The sequence below is a fragment of the Dryas octopetala genome, chromosome 4, assembly GCF_963921425.1.
Source record: "Dryas octopetala chromosome 4, drDryOcto1.1, whole genome shotgun sequence".
Lineage (NCBI taxonomy): Eukaryota > Viridiplantae > Streptophyta > Magnoliopsida > Rosales > Rosaceae > Dryas > Dryas octopetala.
In genome coordinates this window covers 2,536,104-2,550,241 of record NC_141369.1, presented here as the reverse complement: position 1 = coordinate 2,550,241, position 14,138 = coordinate 2,536,104, and the positions used below count along the sequence as shown (strand labels likewise).

The 14,138-nt window shown below is 36.4% G+C and overlaps 2 protein-coding genes across 2 annotated transcripts; both read left to right on the top strand.

Annotated features, from left to right (window-relative positions):
• Window positions 1-1,206: 1,206 nt before the first annotated feature.
• Window positions 1,207-5,072, top strand: LOC147286160 (TPX2 (targeting protein for Xklp2) protein family). The gene is made up of 6 exons (XM_086242328.1): window positions 1,207-1,242; window positions 1,384-1,446; window positions 3,466-3,564; window positions 4,163-4,222; window positions 4,412-4,506; window positions 4,943-5,072. Exons 1-6 carry the CDS (start codon window positions 1,207-1,209, stop codon window positions 5,070-5,072), a joined length of 483 nt encoding a protein of 160 aa, XP_086098454.1.
• A 2,735-nt stretch (window positions 5,073-7,807) lies between these two features.
• Window positions 7,808-8,732, top strand: LOC147286159 (uncharacterized). Its single transcript, XM_086240687.1, has 2 exons — window positions 7,808-8,153; window positions 8,293-8,732. Exons 1-2 carry the CDS (start codon window positions 7,808-7,810, stop codon window positions 8,730-8,732), a joined length of 786 nt encoding a protein of 261 aa, XP_086096813.1.
• Window positions 8,733-14,138: the final 5,406 nt, after the last annotated feature.

The window sequence follows — 14,138 nt, the reverse complement described above, 5'->3', positions numbered from 1 at the left end:
TTGTTAGGTCTGCACTCAAAGATCATCATTAAAAAACTTAGATACATAAGAAAAACTATTCATACATCTCCTTGTGATCAAATAAATAAACAAATATAACACTAAATTGATCACCATATTTCACAAAAAAATTAAATAGTTCTTAATTTATCTAATTCTTTGAGAATTGATTCTTGAATGTACATTTATAAAATGCATAGTTAGAATTATATATTGCATATAATATCATAATATTATAGTCTCAGTTGATTCAGCGGCGTTAATTCTTACGTACCTTTGTAACATTAAAAAAGCATGACCTAATAGTTAGACTAGAACTACTCAACGCTTGAGGTTTCTATTACCACCATGGTGAAATGGCGCAAATAAAAGTATCCTTAAAGTACTCAAAACATGATCAATAATATTCATGATTAATATTAAATTTTATATATACGTCATTAAATAAAGAGAGACTTAGAGTGCAGTCCATTTTATGAGTTTTTCTTAGACTAAAATTGGTAGTGATTTAGGGTTTTTAATTAAGTCCTTTTAAATTTTTTTTTTCTTCTTTGACGGCTTTATGTTAGATTTTAATTCCAAAATTTTGGGCGGAAATACCCTTCAAATCGGGAAATGACTTTATTATGAATTAAAAAGATTTTCTTATAAATTAAAAAGACTTTATTATGAATTAAAATAATTTTCTTATAAATTTTAAAACACCCCCGGTCTCCATCTAAAAGCTGATTTCTAAAGGACCTAAGCCTAATTATTTCTTAAATAAATAAATTACAGTTTAATGTAGTAACTCTAGCTATGGTCATTCCTGAGTAATAACCAAGTTAATTGCGTACGTAGTCTTGTAATTAACTTTAATTTAGTTAGCACAATAGTGATGTGAAGCGAAAGGCAGACTTTTTGATTTATGTTTATAATTAGTTAAATTGCAAGAGGAGATTTGAAGGAACTTAAGCTTAAGTATAGGGTGAAGTTTTAACAATAATTTGCATGAGAGGGAGATTTAATCAGAATGTTTGGTGCCTGAGACTAAGAGGTCAGATCACAGCATGCAAACATTTCTTGAGCACCTGGTGATGTTGCAACCGAAATAAGCACTAGCTATCAAGACAAGAACTAATCTCCAAACCTTCATTATATCCAGCCCTTATTTATACTCAGCACTCCCATTAAATTAGCACCCACATGCAATTCATTCATTACAAGATGGAGAAGGCACAGACCAAATCTACTAGTCCTAAGGTTGTGGGGGTGCTTCTTAATTACCTCTTAAATGCTTCTTTAATTTCTATGCTCACTATAATCAATATCCTGATTCCTGATTGTATCTAATTACTTCTTTCTTTCTCATTTTGTTTTTGTCTTTATTTTTTCCCAATGAAGTTTGCAAAGACTACTTCACAGTCTGCAGTGGATTTAGGGAGCTCAAATGCTGGAGGATTAATGGTGAGAGACATTAATATATTCCACCTCAAAGTATATATGAAAGCCATTCACTACAGCCAAGTTGTAGAGCATGCATGTGCACCTATTAATTAGTGTAAAGTGACACGAGGGTGTGATTTTGGTCTTAGATTAATGAGATGGTTGGAATTGGATATGAAAAAGTCTCTAGTATAAACACGCATGACATACAATTATATATTTTTAGTTTTTGAATTTGACGGATTCACTTTTTCATAATAAAACATATATTTATGAATCGTAAGTTAAATTTATTTTTTACATCTTATAATATGCATTAAGTTAAGAGATAATCTATATTAAGAGTGTCAAGTTTTGCGTTGTAGTATATAAAATTTTATGTCTCTACAGACTCTACCTATTACAAATTTATTTAGAATTAAATGCTCAACACTATATGCATAGACAATTACACTCATGGGCTAGTTCTTAATCCTTTTCTTTTTCTTGATAATTGGGTAGTTGTTAGTTCTTGGGAGTAGAATTGAAGTTCACTAATATTTAATAAACTTATAGAGCAGTTCTTCACATTCTTGTAGGAGGGAATAAATATTGTTGGGAAGGGTGAAGTTAAAAGAAAACCTAATCATTGCTAGCTGTCTTCTCCCATCTTATCCTTTCTTTTTTCTGTCATTACTTTACTGTCCTTTCTTTCTCCTTTCTGTTTTGGTCGAATCTCAACACCCAAGCCTATCATTTCTCTCAAACAAGTTCCTTTCCTGCATTATTTACTTCAAGAATTTTAATCACCTGGTCACTAACGATCATGGGAACTCATGATCAATGGTTTATAAATTAATCAATAAGCGGCAAAAAATATATATTTAGTTTTTCTCTGGACAAATAATAAATAAGTAAATGAAATATACGTTGGCATGCATCACAAAGCAGGTTGTTCCATATATCCTTTGCTATTTCTGTTATTAGTTTGGAATCTTTCTTATAAGGGTAAAAGGCACATGTATACGAGGGTCCCTGCCCTTTTCTTTTTATGTTTTTGTTTAATTAGTACATGACGGTGCAATTGCCTTCTTATATACTTTCATATGATGTTAGCTAGCTAGTAAAGCATTTTATCATAGTCAAGTGACATGCATATATATGGTAAGTTCTTTTATTTATAGTTAATATTTTGTCAACAGTCACATCGTTGTAGAGTGCTATATACATTAGCATTTTATTATTTTCATACTTTTAAGCAACTTAGAAAAATGTCAAACTAGCTATTCATATAATGGTATTATTTTGGCCAGCAAATCTCAAGTTGGATTCCATTCCACATATAACAACAAAGAACAAAAAATATATACTTATAAGAATTTCCACAATAATTTGTTAGATATAATTTATGTCACCATTTATCTTTTGAAATCATATATATTTAAATAGATGGTTTGATTGACAATTTGACAATATATCATATTATACTTTATGACAAGAGATTATTACTCATAATGATTAATTTTAGATTATTATTACAAAATAATTGTTTTTTTATTATTATACATACATGTTAACCTTATTAGAGATTTTTTTATTAACAGTTAAAAAATAAATAAGGTACCTATATATTTTTATACTCCAACATTGTATATTTGCACTCCTTCCATTGTTTTTATGCTTTGGTAATTGAATAAATAATTAAGAATAAATAAATAAAAATAAAGAGAGAAGTGTAAATGTAAGGATATAATGGTGAAATACGTTACCAAATAGAATATAGGGTTTGTTTTAATATATAGGATAGTCTTTAAACATAATTAACACCATGATTCTTGGATTTTTTGCATTACTCTTATCTATCTTATCTTAGTAGTTAGTCCCTTCATCATTGCCACTAATAGCACATCCTTCTTTACAGCCAAAAGATGAACTCAAAGAGCGGGTCCATGACAAATCTAGGGTAATTAAACGATGTATTATGTTATATTAGTTCTACAATCTCTCTCTTTCTCTCTCTCTCTCTCATGTAATATTATAGTACCTTGTCTATATTACTAGTCTCCTCAGAAGTCTCCTACAAAAGAAAATACCAAACCTCAAGAAATAAAACTTCACACTCAACAAAGAGCAAGCAAACGAGCAATGTTCAACTACATGGTGAGTGTGCTTAATTATATATATATATATATCAGAAATGATAACTCGCTCACCATAGAGCTAAGAATTTCATGCTCACTTAACCACTCAGCAACTACAGAGCAGGAAATTCAATGATCAGGACCGTTCATTTTTTACGTCGCTTCTTAAGAGTCGTGTATGTAAAAAATCAGTTAAATCCGTAATTGTTTAGCCATCCAAACTGTGCTGACAAATACAGTCTGTCACATAAAGGGTAAATAATGTTAACAATAATATAATGACTAAACAGTTTTCGATTTGGCTGATTTTTTATAATGGTGATCTTTGAATGATGCCTTAAAATATGAACGGTTCCGATCATTAAAATTCGTTGCTGGGTGATTAGGGGAGCGGGGAATTCATCGCTCTATGGTGAGTGAGTAATCATCTTAATGAGTCGATATTTAATCAAAGATAAGCAAATATATATATATATATATTTGCTTATCTTTGATTAAATATCGACTCATTAAACTAATTTGGATGATCAATCCCAATTAATTAAGTGTTTCTTGAATTTAATAAGTACCCTTTATAAGTGCTACTTGCTCTGATAAATTAATGGGTAAATACATAGGTTGCAACGAAGCTGTGTCTCTTGGAGCAGCAGAGGAAACAAGAAGAGATGCTGCAGAAGGTAGGCATATATGAACATGCATATCTTGAATTCAACACCCGTTTGGTTTGCCATGAAAGACTGCTTTACAAAATTTTCTTCTTATTTTATACAAATACAATAGATGAAAGAAAAAATTCAGAATGGATATCAAACTTTCTTTCACCGTTATATAATTATATGTGAGAGATGTTGTAAATTGATGAGCAGATGATAGAAGAGGAAGAGATTCGTTTACTGAGAAAGGAGATGGTTCCAAGGGCTCAATTGATGCCTTTTTTTGATAGACCTTTCATTCCACAAAGGTAAAACACAATTTATTTATTATTCAATTTGTGTACACAATTTCTTGTGTAAAAAGTAAACACAGTCCCAAGTCACCAATTTAAGCGACAAAAAGATGTTTATCTTGGATTCAATTGTCATTCTTTGACCAATTAATAAAACATGGACATATGAAGGAGTTAAAAACTAATGAATTGTATGAAAATATGGGACAAAAGATGGTTGGGATAAATGATGCGAGATTAATATGGGATGTGAGGTAGCATTCAAAAGCTAATAGTACAACATTCAAACAATAATATTTGACATCCCGCATTAATTTGCATAATTTTAAAGTTTATCCCGAACTAGATAAATTTTTTTTTTTCTAAAACAGGATAGAAAGACGTTCAGATAGTAGAATGTTTCATATATATACAACTAATGCTTTTCTTATTTGTTTCATGTATATTGCAGATCAAACAGGCCTTTGACAATTCCTAGAGAACCAAGTTTCCGCTTCATAAGCAGCAAGTGCTTCACGTGCATCTCAGGCAGTGAACCTTATAACTTCCGACAGACTCAAAATCTGAATCCCATCAAGTAGACCATAGAGCTACCGCCAATAGATTCCATAGTGTACTCCTGATGCTGCTGCTTCAAGCATGCTTTTCAACGCCTTTCTTCTCATTTTTTTTTTTTTTTTTGTTTTTTTTTGTTTTTTTTTTTTGTGTTTTAAAGAAATCCAAAGTGTTACAAAGTAGTTGCAATTTAGTTGGCCCTAAGGGGAATTACCAGTGATTCTCCATTTTGAGTACAAAATAAAGTGAATGTACTTTTTTTTTTTTTCCATTTAAAGAGAACAATTGTGAACATTAGCGAGGAGACTTTTATTTTAAGAAAAGTTATTATAGGAATTCAATATTAAATTTAGATAAGCTAGATGCAAAAGATAGAGAAGAAAATAAATTTAAAAGCAAAAGCAAGCACACAACATTCATGAGCACAAAAACTTACTTGATTCACTCCTATTAAGAGAATACTCAGACTATTTTGCATGGCATCACGAATTTCCAGGGTTCGACCATAGGTTACATCTCAAAGAAGATTTTAAACCATACGCACAACCACCACAGCGGTTCTCGGCTGAAGCCCAAAGGAGAATCAAGGAAGAGATACAAAGGCTGCATGAGGCCAAATTCATAAGGGACATCGAGATATATCACCTGGTATCCAATGTGGTCCTAGTTATCAAGAAGAATGAGAAGTTAAGAGTATGTGTTGATTTTCGCAATCTGAGCCTTGTCACGCCCAAGATGAATATTCAATGTCCATGACAGATTTGCTTGTGGATGAGCAGCAAATCATGAGATTCTATCTTTTATGGATGGGCATGCAAGGTATAACCAGATTTTCATCGCCAAGGAGGATCTTCATAAGACAACCTTCAGGTGTCCTCCACCCATTGGGACGTATGAGTGGATAGTAATGCCATTTGGCCTCAAGAATGCAAGTGCAACCTACCAGCGAGTAATAAATGCACACCATTTTTCATGATTTGATTAGAGTAACAGTCGAAGTATATATAGACGACATAGTGGTCAAGTCTACCTCAAAGGATAGTCATTTGGCTTACTTAAGGTAGGCTTTCGCCAGGATGCATGAACACAAACTTAAGATGAATCCACAAAAGTGTGCGTTTGGGGTCTTGGTCGGCAACTTCTTAGGATTTTTGGTGCATCAGAGAGAAATGGAGTTAGGGCCATAATCGAAGCATCTCCACTCAAGAATAAGAAGAGCTTTAGTGTCACGTCCCAAACTAGGGCCTAGATAGTTTAGGCATGTAGCAGTCGCCGTATTATTCAAACAACTCAAAAATAAATTATCTCTCACTAAGACAATCTATTTTCAAGTCGCTTAAATAATACAAGGCTAATTTTTTTTCTCTTTTTCTAATGTAGAACTAAATAAGTCCGAGTGCACTATCGAAATTCTCAAATGGCTAGTGAGTCCCAAGGGTTTGTGTATCCACCTCATTTTAAATAAAAACATTAGGCCCGAGTTTGTAATTAGATCAAATTAAAATATATAGTTATTCTTCTTTTTGTTGTGTTGTCACGCCCCAATTCAGAATTAAGAATAAATCTCGAATTAAGAAGTAAATTGTTGTAAATATATTATTATGTGTGGCTATTCCTGTAATTAGTTGTAAGGGTATACTAGTAAATATTCAAAACCCTAGTAAACCCTACCTCTATATAAGGATATTTATAAGATGAATGAAATACACAGATCATATTCTCTCTGCCTCCTTTTCCACAAACCCTATTTTCTACATACTTTTACAACACGTTATCAGCACGAAAAGCTCTTTGGATTGTGGATCGCTAAACGAAAGAGGATCATCATTCAATTTATTCTTCAACCAAGTAGGTTTTATAAAACAATTTTATGTTCATGTTTTAAAACCTTGATTGATTGAAAAAATCTTTATGAGGCATGAACCCTAAATTTATGTGATTGATTTTTTTGGGATTATATATTTTATATATGTATTTGAGTTGAATGATTAAAATAAAAAGAGGAAGAGTTTTTGGGTGATCGGAAAACCACCCCGCGCTGCCCAGCGCCGCTGCCAGCCTCACGCCTTGCAGCCCCACGCAGCACATGTTGCCAGCAGGCCTGCCACGCCAGCAACCACATGGATGCCACGCAGGCGCCACGTCGCTGCCACTCCCACGCTGACACATGGTGAGCTTCCTGAAACTTTGTAAAAATGAAATATTAATTCTTGCCATGCCTGAGGTTTGAACCCAGGACATATTGTGCACCACCTTGCACCTTAACCACTGTGCTGCTGATGGTTTATTGTTAGTATACAAACTATTTAATATATATACTCTAAATGTCAGAAACTTTTATTCAAATAATTTTGTGATATTTTTCTGTTCTACTTGGGTATATGAATATTTTACTTGTTTAAATTTTTGCACTAGAGTATATGTGTAGAAATTGTAGGTAATTAATGAACCAGTAGTTCATACATAAATATTGAACTTGTAGCTTCAATAATGCCGTATAAGGAACCTGAAGTTTCCTTCATAAATTCACCATACATGATAAAACCAGTAGATTTTACATGTCTATACCATGTTATAGAACTTGAAGTTCTTATTTGTTGCTTATGGATGTTATTTCCCAAAGCATTAATTATGGTTATTTGTTCCTTTCAACCAAAGAATGTCAAAACTCAACAAGCTTGATCTTGTCGCTTTGGAAGTTTCCGGAAGAAACTATCTAAAGTGGACTCAAGATGTTAAGCTTCATTTGACTGCCAAGAAGATGGGGTCGACAATTAATGCTAACAATGTTGTCGCAGAGTCCCTTAAGGCAAGTGCCATGATCTTCATTAGAAAGCATATGAAGGAAGCACTCCAAGTTGAGTACCTCACTGAAGAGGATCGACGAGCTCTTTGGGTCGCTCTGGAAGAGCGGTTTAAAAATCAAAAAACCATTTTCTTGCCTGTAGCAAGACATGATTGGCAGAACATCCGTTTCCAGGATTTCAAATCCGTGAATAAGTATAATTCAGAGATCTGCCGGATCCGGTCACTCCTCAAATTTGGTGGAGAGGAGCTCACCGAAGCTGACCTATTGGAGAAGCCTTTCTCCACCTTCCCTATCTCCTGTTTGGTCCTGCAATAACAATACAGGGAGATGATCGAATTTTATCAAGTTCTCGGCATTGATCACTAATTTATTGTTCGCTGAAAAGAACAACTTATTAATGAGAAATGATCAAGCCCGACCTGTCGGTACTAAAACAGCACCATTGCCTGAAGCAAACGCTGTTGCTTATCGCGATTCAAACCGCGAAAGAGGATACCGAGGTCATGTAAAGGGCGCAAAGTCCGACCGCCCGAGATATGGAAGGAAAGGTTCTCAGAGGAATAGCCCGTATGACCGAGGCCAACGCGGCCAAGGCCCACGTGGTAGGAACCACGGTCCCTCGGCCCCAAGAACTCGAAATGAGAGGAACACTAGTCCGGCCCGTTGCCACCAGAATCAGAATCAGAATGATCTCTGTTATCGATGTGGAGGAACTGATCATTGGTCCCGCACCTGCCGTGCATTAGCGCAAGCTGTAGATGAGTATTACACCAGTCGAGGAACTCGAGAGACCAACCTCGTTGATGGATCATTTCCTATGGATACCACCCTAGAGGTCACTGATTTCCAGGCTGAATCTGGACACTTCGAGGACTAGAAACTCGATGACATGGATATGATCGGCACTTGTGCTGTATTTATTTTCTGAATAATGTTTTTCTTATTCGGATTATTTTGGTGATTTATGATTTGGATTATTTGTTTTGGAAATTTGGTTATGCTCGAATATTATTTAATTCAATCAAATTATTTTCATACATGTGATCCATTGAATTAAATTTATGAATAAGCATGTTTAGTGGGGAAGTTTGTTGTCTGGCAGACAGTGCTACTACGCACACCATACTTCAAGATCGGAAGTATTTTTCAAACTTATTTCTTACTCATACCTCTGTGACAACCATATCAGGCCAATCCAACCTGATAGAAGGCCATGGCAAAGCCCATTTTTATGTTGTCCAATGGTACTGAATTATCATTAATGAGGCCTTATATTCTCCAAGTTCCAGAAGAACGTTGTTGAGTTTTTAGGATATTCGAGCCAACGGTTATCACGTTGAAACCACTAAGGAAAATGGAGTGAAATATCTTTGCATAACCTCCAATTTGTATGGCCAGAAAGCGTACATTGGAGAAATTGAAATGTCTCTCGAACGGTCTCTACATGACCACCATTAGATCGATTGAGGCCAATCACATAGTTAACCAGAAGTTAACCAATTCGAGCAGTTTCTTTCTATGGCATGACCGGTTGGGATACCCAGGTCAAAGTATGATGCGCCGTATTCTCAATTCATCACATGGGCATCCCCTTACTGATAAGGATCTTGTGTTTAGTGACACATTATGCCAAACTTGCTCGCTCAGAAAGTTGAATACTAGACCATCATATGCAAAGACTAGTAAAGACTTCATCCTTTTCCTGCAAAGGATACAAGGGAATATTTGTAGACCTATCCAACCACCATGCGGACCATTTAAATATTTCATGATTTTGGTTGATGCATCGACAAAGTGATCACATGTTACACTATTGTCCACAATAAATGCTGCTTTTGCTAAACTTCTCGCCTAGAAGGCTCACCACACGGATTACCCTATAAAGTCCAGAAGACTTGATAATGCCGGAGAGTTTACATCGAAAACTTTCGATGATTATTGCATGTCCCTTGGGATTAATGTTGAATATCGAGTTCCCCATGTTCACACCCAGAATGGTCTCGCAGAAGCGTTCATTAAAAGATTACAAATGATCGCACGAACCTTGGTTATGCGCACCAAGCTTCCACTTTCTGCGTGGGGCTATGCAATCTTGCATGCAGCCATGTTGGTCCGGTTGAGGCCCACTGCTACCCAACTTTACTTCGCGTTACAGCTGGTGACTGGGTACGAACCTGACGTTTCGTACTTACGCGTCTTTGGGTATGCAGTTTACGTGCCAGTTGCGCCGCTACAACGTACCAAAATGGGTCCTCAACGAACGATGGGCATATATGTCGATTATGAATCTCCATCTATTATACGCTTTTTAGAGCCCTTGACAGGCGATCTCTTTACCGCCAGATTTGCGGATTGTCACTTTGATGAGACAGTCTTCCCGCCATTAGGGGGAGATAAGAACGTCACCGTTCCTGAAGAACGACGTGAATTGACGTGGAATGTCCCCACTATGTCTCATCTCGATCCCCAAACCGCACAATGTGATAGCGAAGTGCGGAGAATTCTAGATCTACAAAGTATAACTCATAATATGTCAGACGCATTCTCTGATCTCGCTATAGTGACGAGATCACATATACCTGCTGCAAACGTGCCTGCAAGGATATCCGTCCCCGAAGGACGTGTCGTCCCAGATGGACGAGGTACAACCGTAGCGGCTAACCAATCATATGTCTTTGCCCAGAAGTGAGGTTGACCACTAGGTTCGATGGACTCTTATCCCCGGAAGAGGATACATTTGGCACAAACAAGTCCCCTTGACATCGCGATCTCAATCGATCCTTCTCACGAAATAGTTCCGGATTATGGGTCCGTCCCAGAAGAGACAGTGTTGGGGGACGCTCCAACATTTGAACCCACTCCCGAGAACATAGAGATTTCTATAAATTATGCATGCTTAAGTGAGCTCTATAATCGAAATGAGATTATCATCGATGATATATTTGTATTCGCGGTAGCTACCGAAATTATAGCTAGCGATGACATCGAACCTCGCTCCGTTGATGAATGTCAACGTCGAGACGACTGGCCGAAATGGAAAGAAGTAATCCAGGTCGAATTAGATTCCTTGACAAAGAGAAAAGTGTTTGGGCCTGTCATTCCTACACCTTCCCCATGTTAAACATGTAGAATTTAAATGAGTATTTGTAAGGAAGTGTAATGAGAAAAACGAGATTGTGAGATACACGGCTCGTCTAGTGACGCAAGGATTTTCTCAACACCCTGGGATTGATTACGAGGAAGTGTATTCCCCCGTAATGGACGTCATAACGTTCCGCTACCTTATCAGTTTGGTAGTTTCTGAAAAACTGAGTATGCAGCTTATGGATGTGGTCACTGCTTATCTCTATGGGGATCTTGATACAGAGATATATATGAAAGTTCCCGAAGGACTTAAGACACCCGATGCAAATAGTTCCAGACCACGGAACACGCTCTCCATTAGTTTGAGGCGTTCACTTTATGGATTGAAACAATCCGGACAGAGGTGGTATAACCGTCTAAGTGAGTATTTGATCGGGATGAGATATGTGAATAATGATCTATGCCCTTGCGTGTTTATTAAGAGAACAAGTTCCGGTTTTGTTATTGCAGCTGTTTATGTCGATGACATGAATCTAATTGGTACTCCTGAAGAGATCAAGGAAACAACTAAACACCTGAAGTTGGAATTCGAGATGAAAGATCTTGGGAGAACGAATTTCTGTCTTGGCCTGGAGCTCGAGCACCGTGTAGATGGAATTCTAGTCCATCAATCGAATTACATCCAGAAGATGTTAAGGCGCTTTAATGAGGATAAAGCGAAGCCTTCTAGCACGCACATGATCGTTTGTAGTCTAGATCCTAAGAAATATCTGTTTCGTCCCGCAGATGATAACGAAGAGATATTGGCACCAGAAGTCCCATATCTAAGTGCAATAGGCGCATTATTGTACTTGGCTCAATGTACTAGACCAGACATCTCATTCGCTGTGAACTTGTTAGCTAGATATAGCTCTGCGCCAACACGCCGCCACTGGAATGGCATAAAAGACATTTTCCGCTACCTTAGAGGTACGAGGGATATGGGCTTATTCTATCCCTAGCTACGCATCAAGGAGTAGATCGAACCCCCTCGATCCTCAGAATGATGCCCGCCTTGTTGGATATGCTGATGCATGGTATCTATCAGACCCGCATAAGGCGTGTTCTCAAACTGGTTATGTCTTTACCATTGGGAATACAACAATATCTTGGAGGTCTACGAAATAGACCATTGTTGCTACCTCTTCGAATCATGTTGCGATTATAGCCCTTCACGAAGCTGTTCGTGAATGTATATGGCAAAGAGCAGTTTCCAAACATGTTCGAAGTACGTGTGGGCTGAATTCCACCACTGATGAACCAACGATTATCTATGAGGATAATGTCACTTGCATCAAGCAGATGAAGACGAGTTTCATCAAAGGAGACAACACCAAGCATATTGCACCGAAGTTCTTCTTCAATCAACAGCAACAAGAGCATCAGATGATTGAAGTCAAGCAAATTCGATCTCAAGACAACCATGCAGACCTCTTCACCAAGTCATTGCCAAAGTCCACGTTCTTGATGAATGTTCGAGGTATTGGTTTGCGTAGATTGGCTGATTTACTCAGTATGTAGTCTTCAGGGGGAGTCAACATCAGGGGGAGTCAACATCAGGGGGAGTATCCTGAAGCATACTCGCTTGGCCATTGTGTACTCTTTTGTCCTTCGTCCAGGGTTATTTTGTCCCACTGGGTTTTGTTACCTGGCAAGGTTTTAATGAGGCACATCTTGGCATGGTCATCCTACTCATACTACATCCTGAAGATGTGTTGATATGATATATATGCATTTGCTCATCTTTTCCCTTCGACCACAGGTTTCTCCCATTGGGTTTACCGGGCAAGGTTTTGGTGTAGCAACTCTAATGCACCCTGCTCCTATAGACATACTATCTGCTTTTGATCCAGAAGATATGACTTCACCTACTTTCAAGGTTCTGATGCGACTACTCCACACTCACGCGCGTTGCACTCTTTTTCCTTTGACCAGGGTTGTTTTTGTTCCCACAGGGTTTTTATTACCTAGCAAGGTTTTAACGAGGCAACTTAGAAGCGCATAGCAGAGACAACACTAATGACATGAAATATCCAAGGGGGAGTGTTGTAAATATATTATTATGTGTGGCTATTCCTGTAATTAGTTGGAGGGGTATACTAGTAAATATTCAAAACCCTAGTAAACCCTACCTCTATATAAGGATATTTATAAGATGAATGAAATACACATATCATATTCTCTTTGCCTCCTTTTCCACAAACCCTATTTTCTACATACTTTTACAACATAAATTACATTCTAATTATATAATTAACTCCTATAATCAGAATGCATGTGACAGAGGAAAATAAAATAAATAGAAATAAATTCCTTAATTCCTTAATTCCATCATACAACAAAACCTTATTCAAGCTTAATTTACACCGTACACCTTGCTCCAGTACTTTAGATCTCACAAAGCATTAAAAAATCAAACTTAACTTCTGACTCGGTTCACACTTATTGCAATCTTCTAGATTTAAGAGTCATATGGTGCAACCTTGTTGTTTTTGACCAATACTCTTGATCTTAGAGTTCTTCTATTTGGTTGTGTTTATTTTATACATGTGTTCAATTCATGTTGCAATATTTAAATTCAATTACTCAAAACCACGATGATAAGCACAACTTGAATGGTGTATATTACAACCATAAATTATCAATGTGCGATGTGGTTATCAAATTTATATTCTCTGATAAGGCATACTTGATTTTGATTCCGTCAATTTTATATTATGGGTTTTCTATCTTGAATTTCATAATACAAATCCGCTAGGATATTGGCATATGGCTATTCTTTTATATGCTTACGCATGGTTCTTTCATCTGGTTGTTTAAATATGAATTTAGTTCAACTACATTTTGGGTCTGACTTCATGATTGTTTATTGCATACTACTAGCTAGTCTATGTTATGATATTTATGATGCTATTAATGATTAGCTTTGGGACATGACATATTGGATGAGATTTTGAGACTATTGTCAATACCCAAAGCTAGATTCATTTTTATTCAATTTTATATATGTATCGATTGATGCTTATTTACCTAAATACTATTTTCGCTGATTGCACCCATGGTAGTTTATATATACATGTGGCTAATCTTATTATCTTACTAATCACCATATACTGCCAAGTCTTGATGAGTTTTCATTTATGTTGTGGAAATCAATTTT

Bases quoted from the DNA above. Each gene is read 5' to 3' on its own strand.
- LOC147286160 (XM_086242328.1), top strand. From the start codon at position 1,207: ATGGAGAAGGCACAGACCAAATCTACTAGTCCTAAG. The intron at 1,447-3,465 runs GTGAGAGACATT...CTATATTACTAG, and splicing joins CAAATGCTGGAGGATTAATG to TCTCCTCAGAAGTCTCCTAC. The intron at 3,565-4,162 runs GTGAGTGTGCTT...GTAAATACATAG, and splicing joins GAGCAATGTTCAACTACATG to GTTGCAACGAAGCTGTGTCT.
- LOC147286159 (XM_086240687.1), top strand. From the start codon at position 7,808: ATGGGGTCGACAATTAATGCTAACAATGTTGTCGCAGAGTCCCTTAAG. The intron at 8,154-8,292 runs GTTTGGTCCTGC...GTACTAAAACAG, and splicing joins CTCCACCTTCCCTATCTCCT to CACCATTGCCTGAAGCAAAC.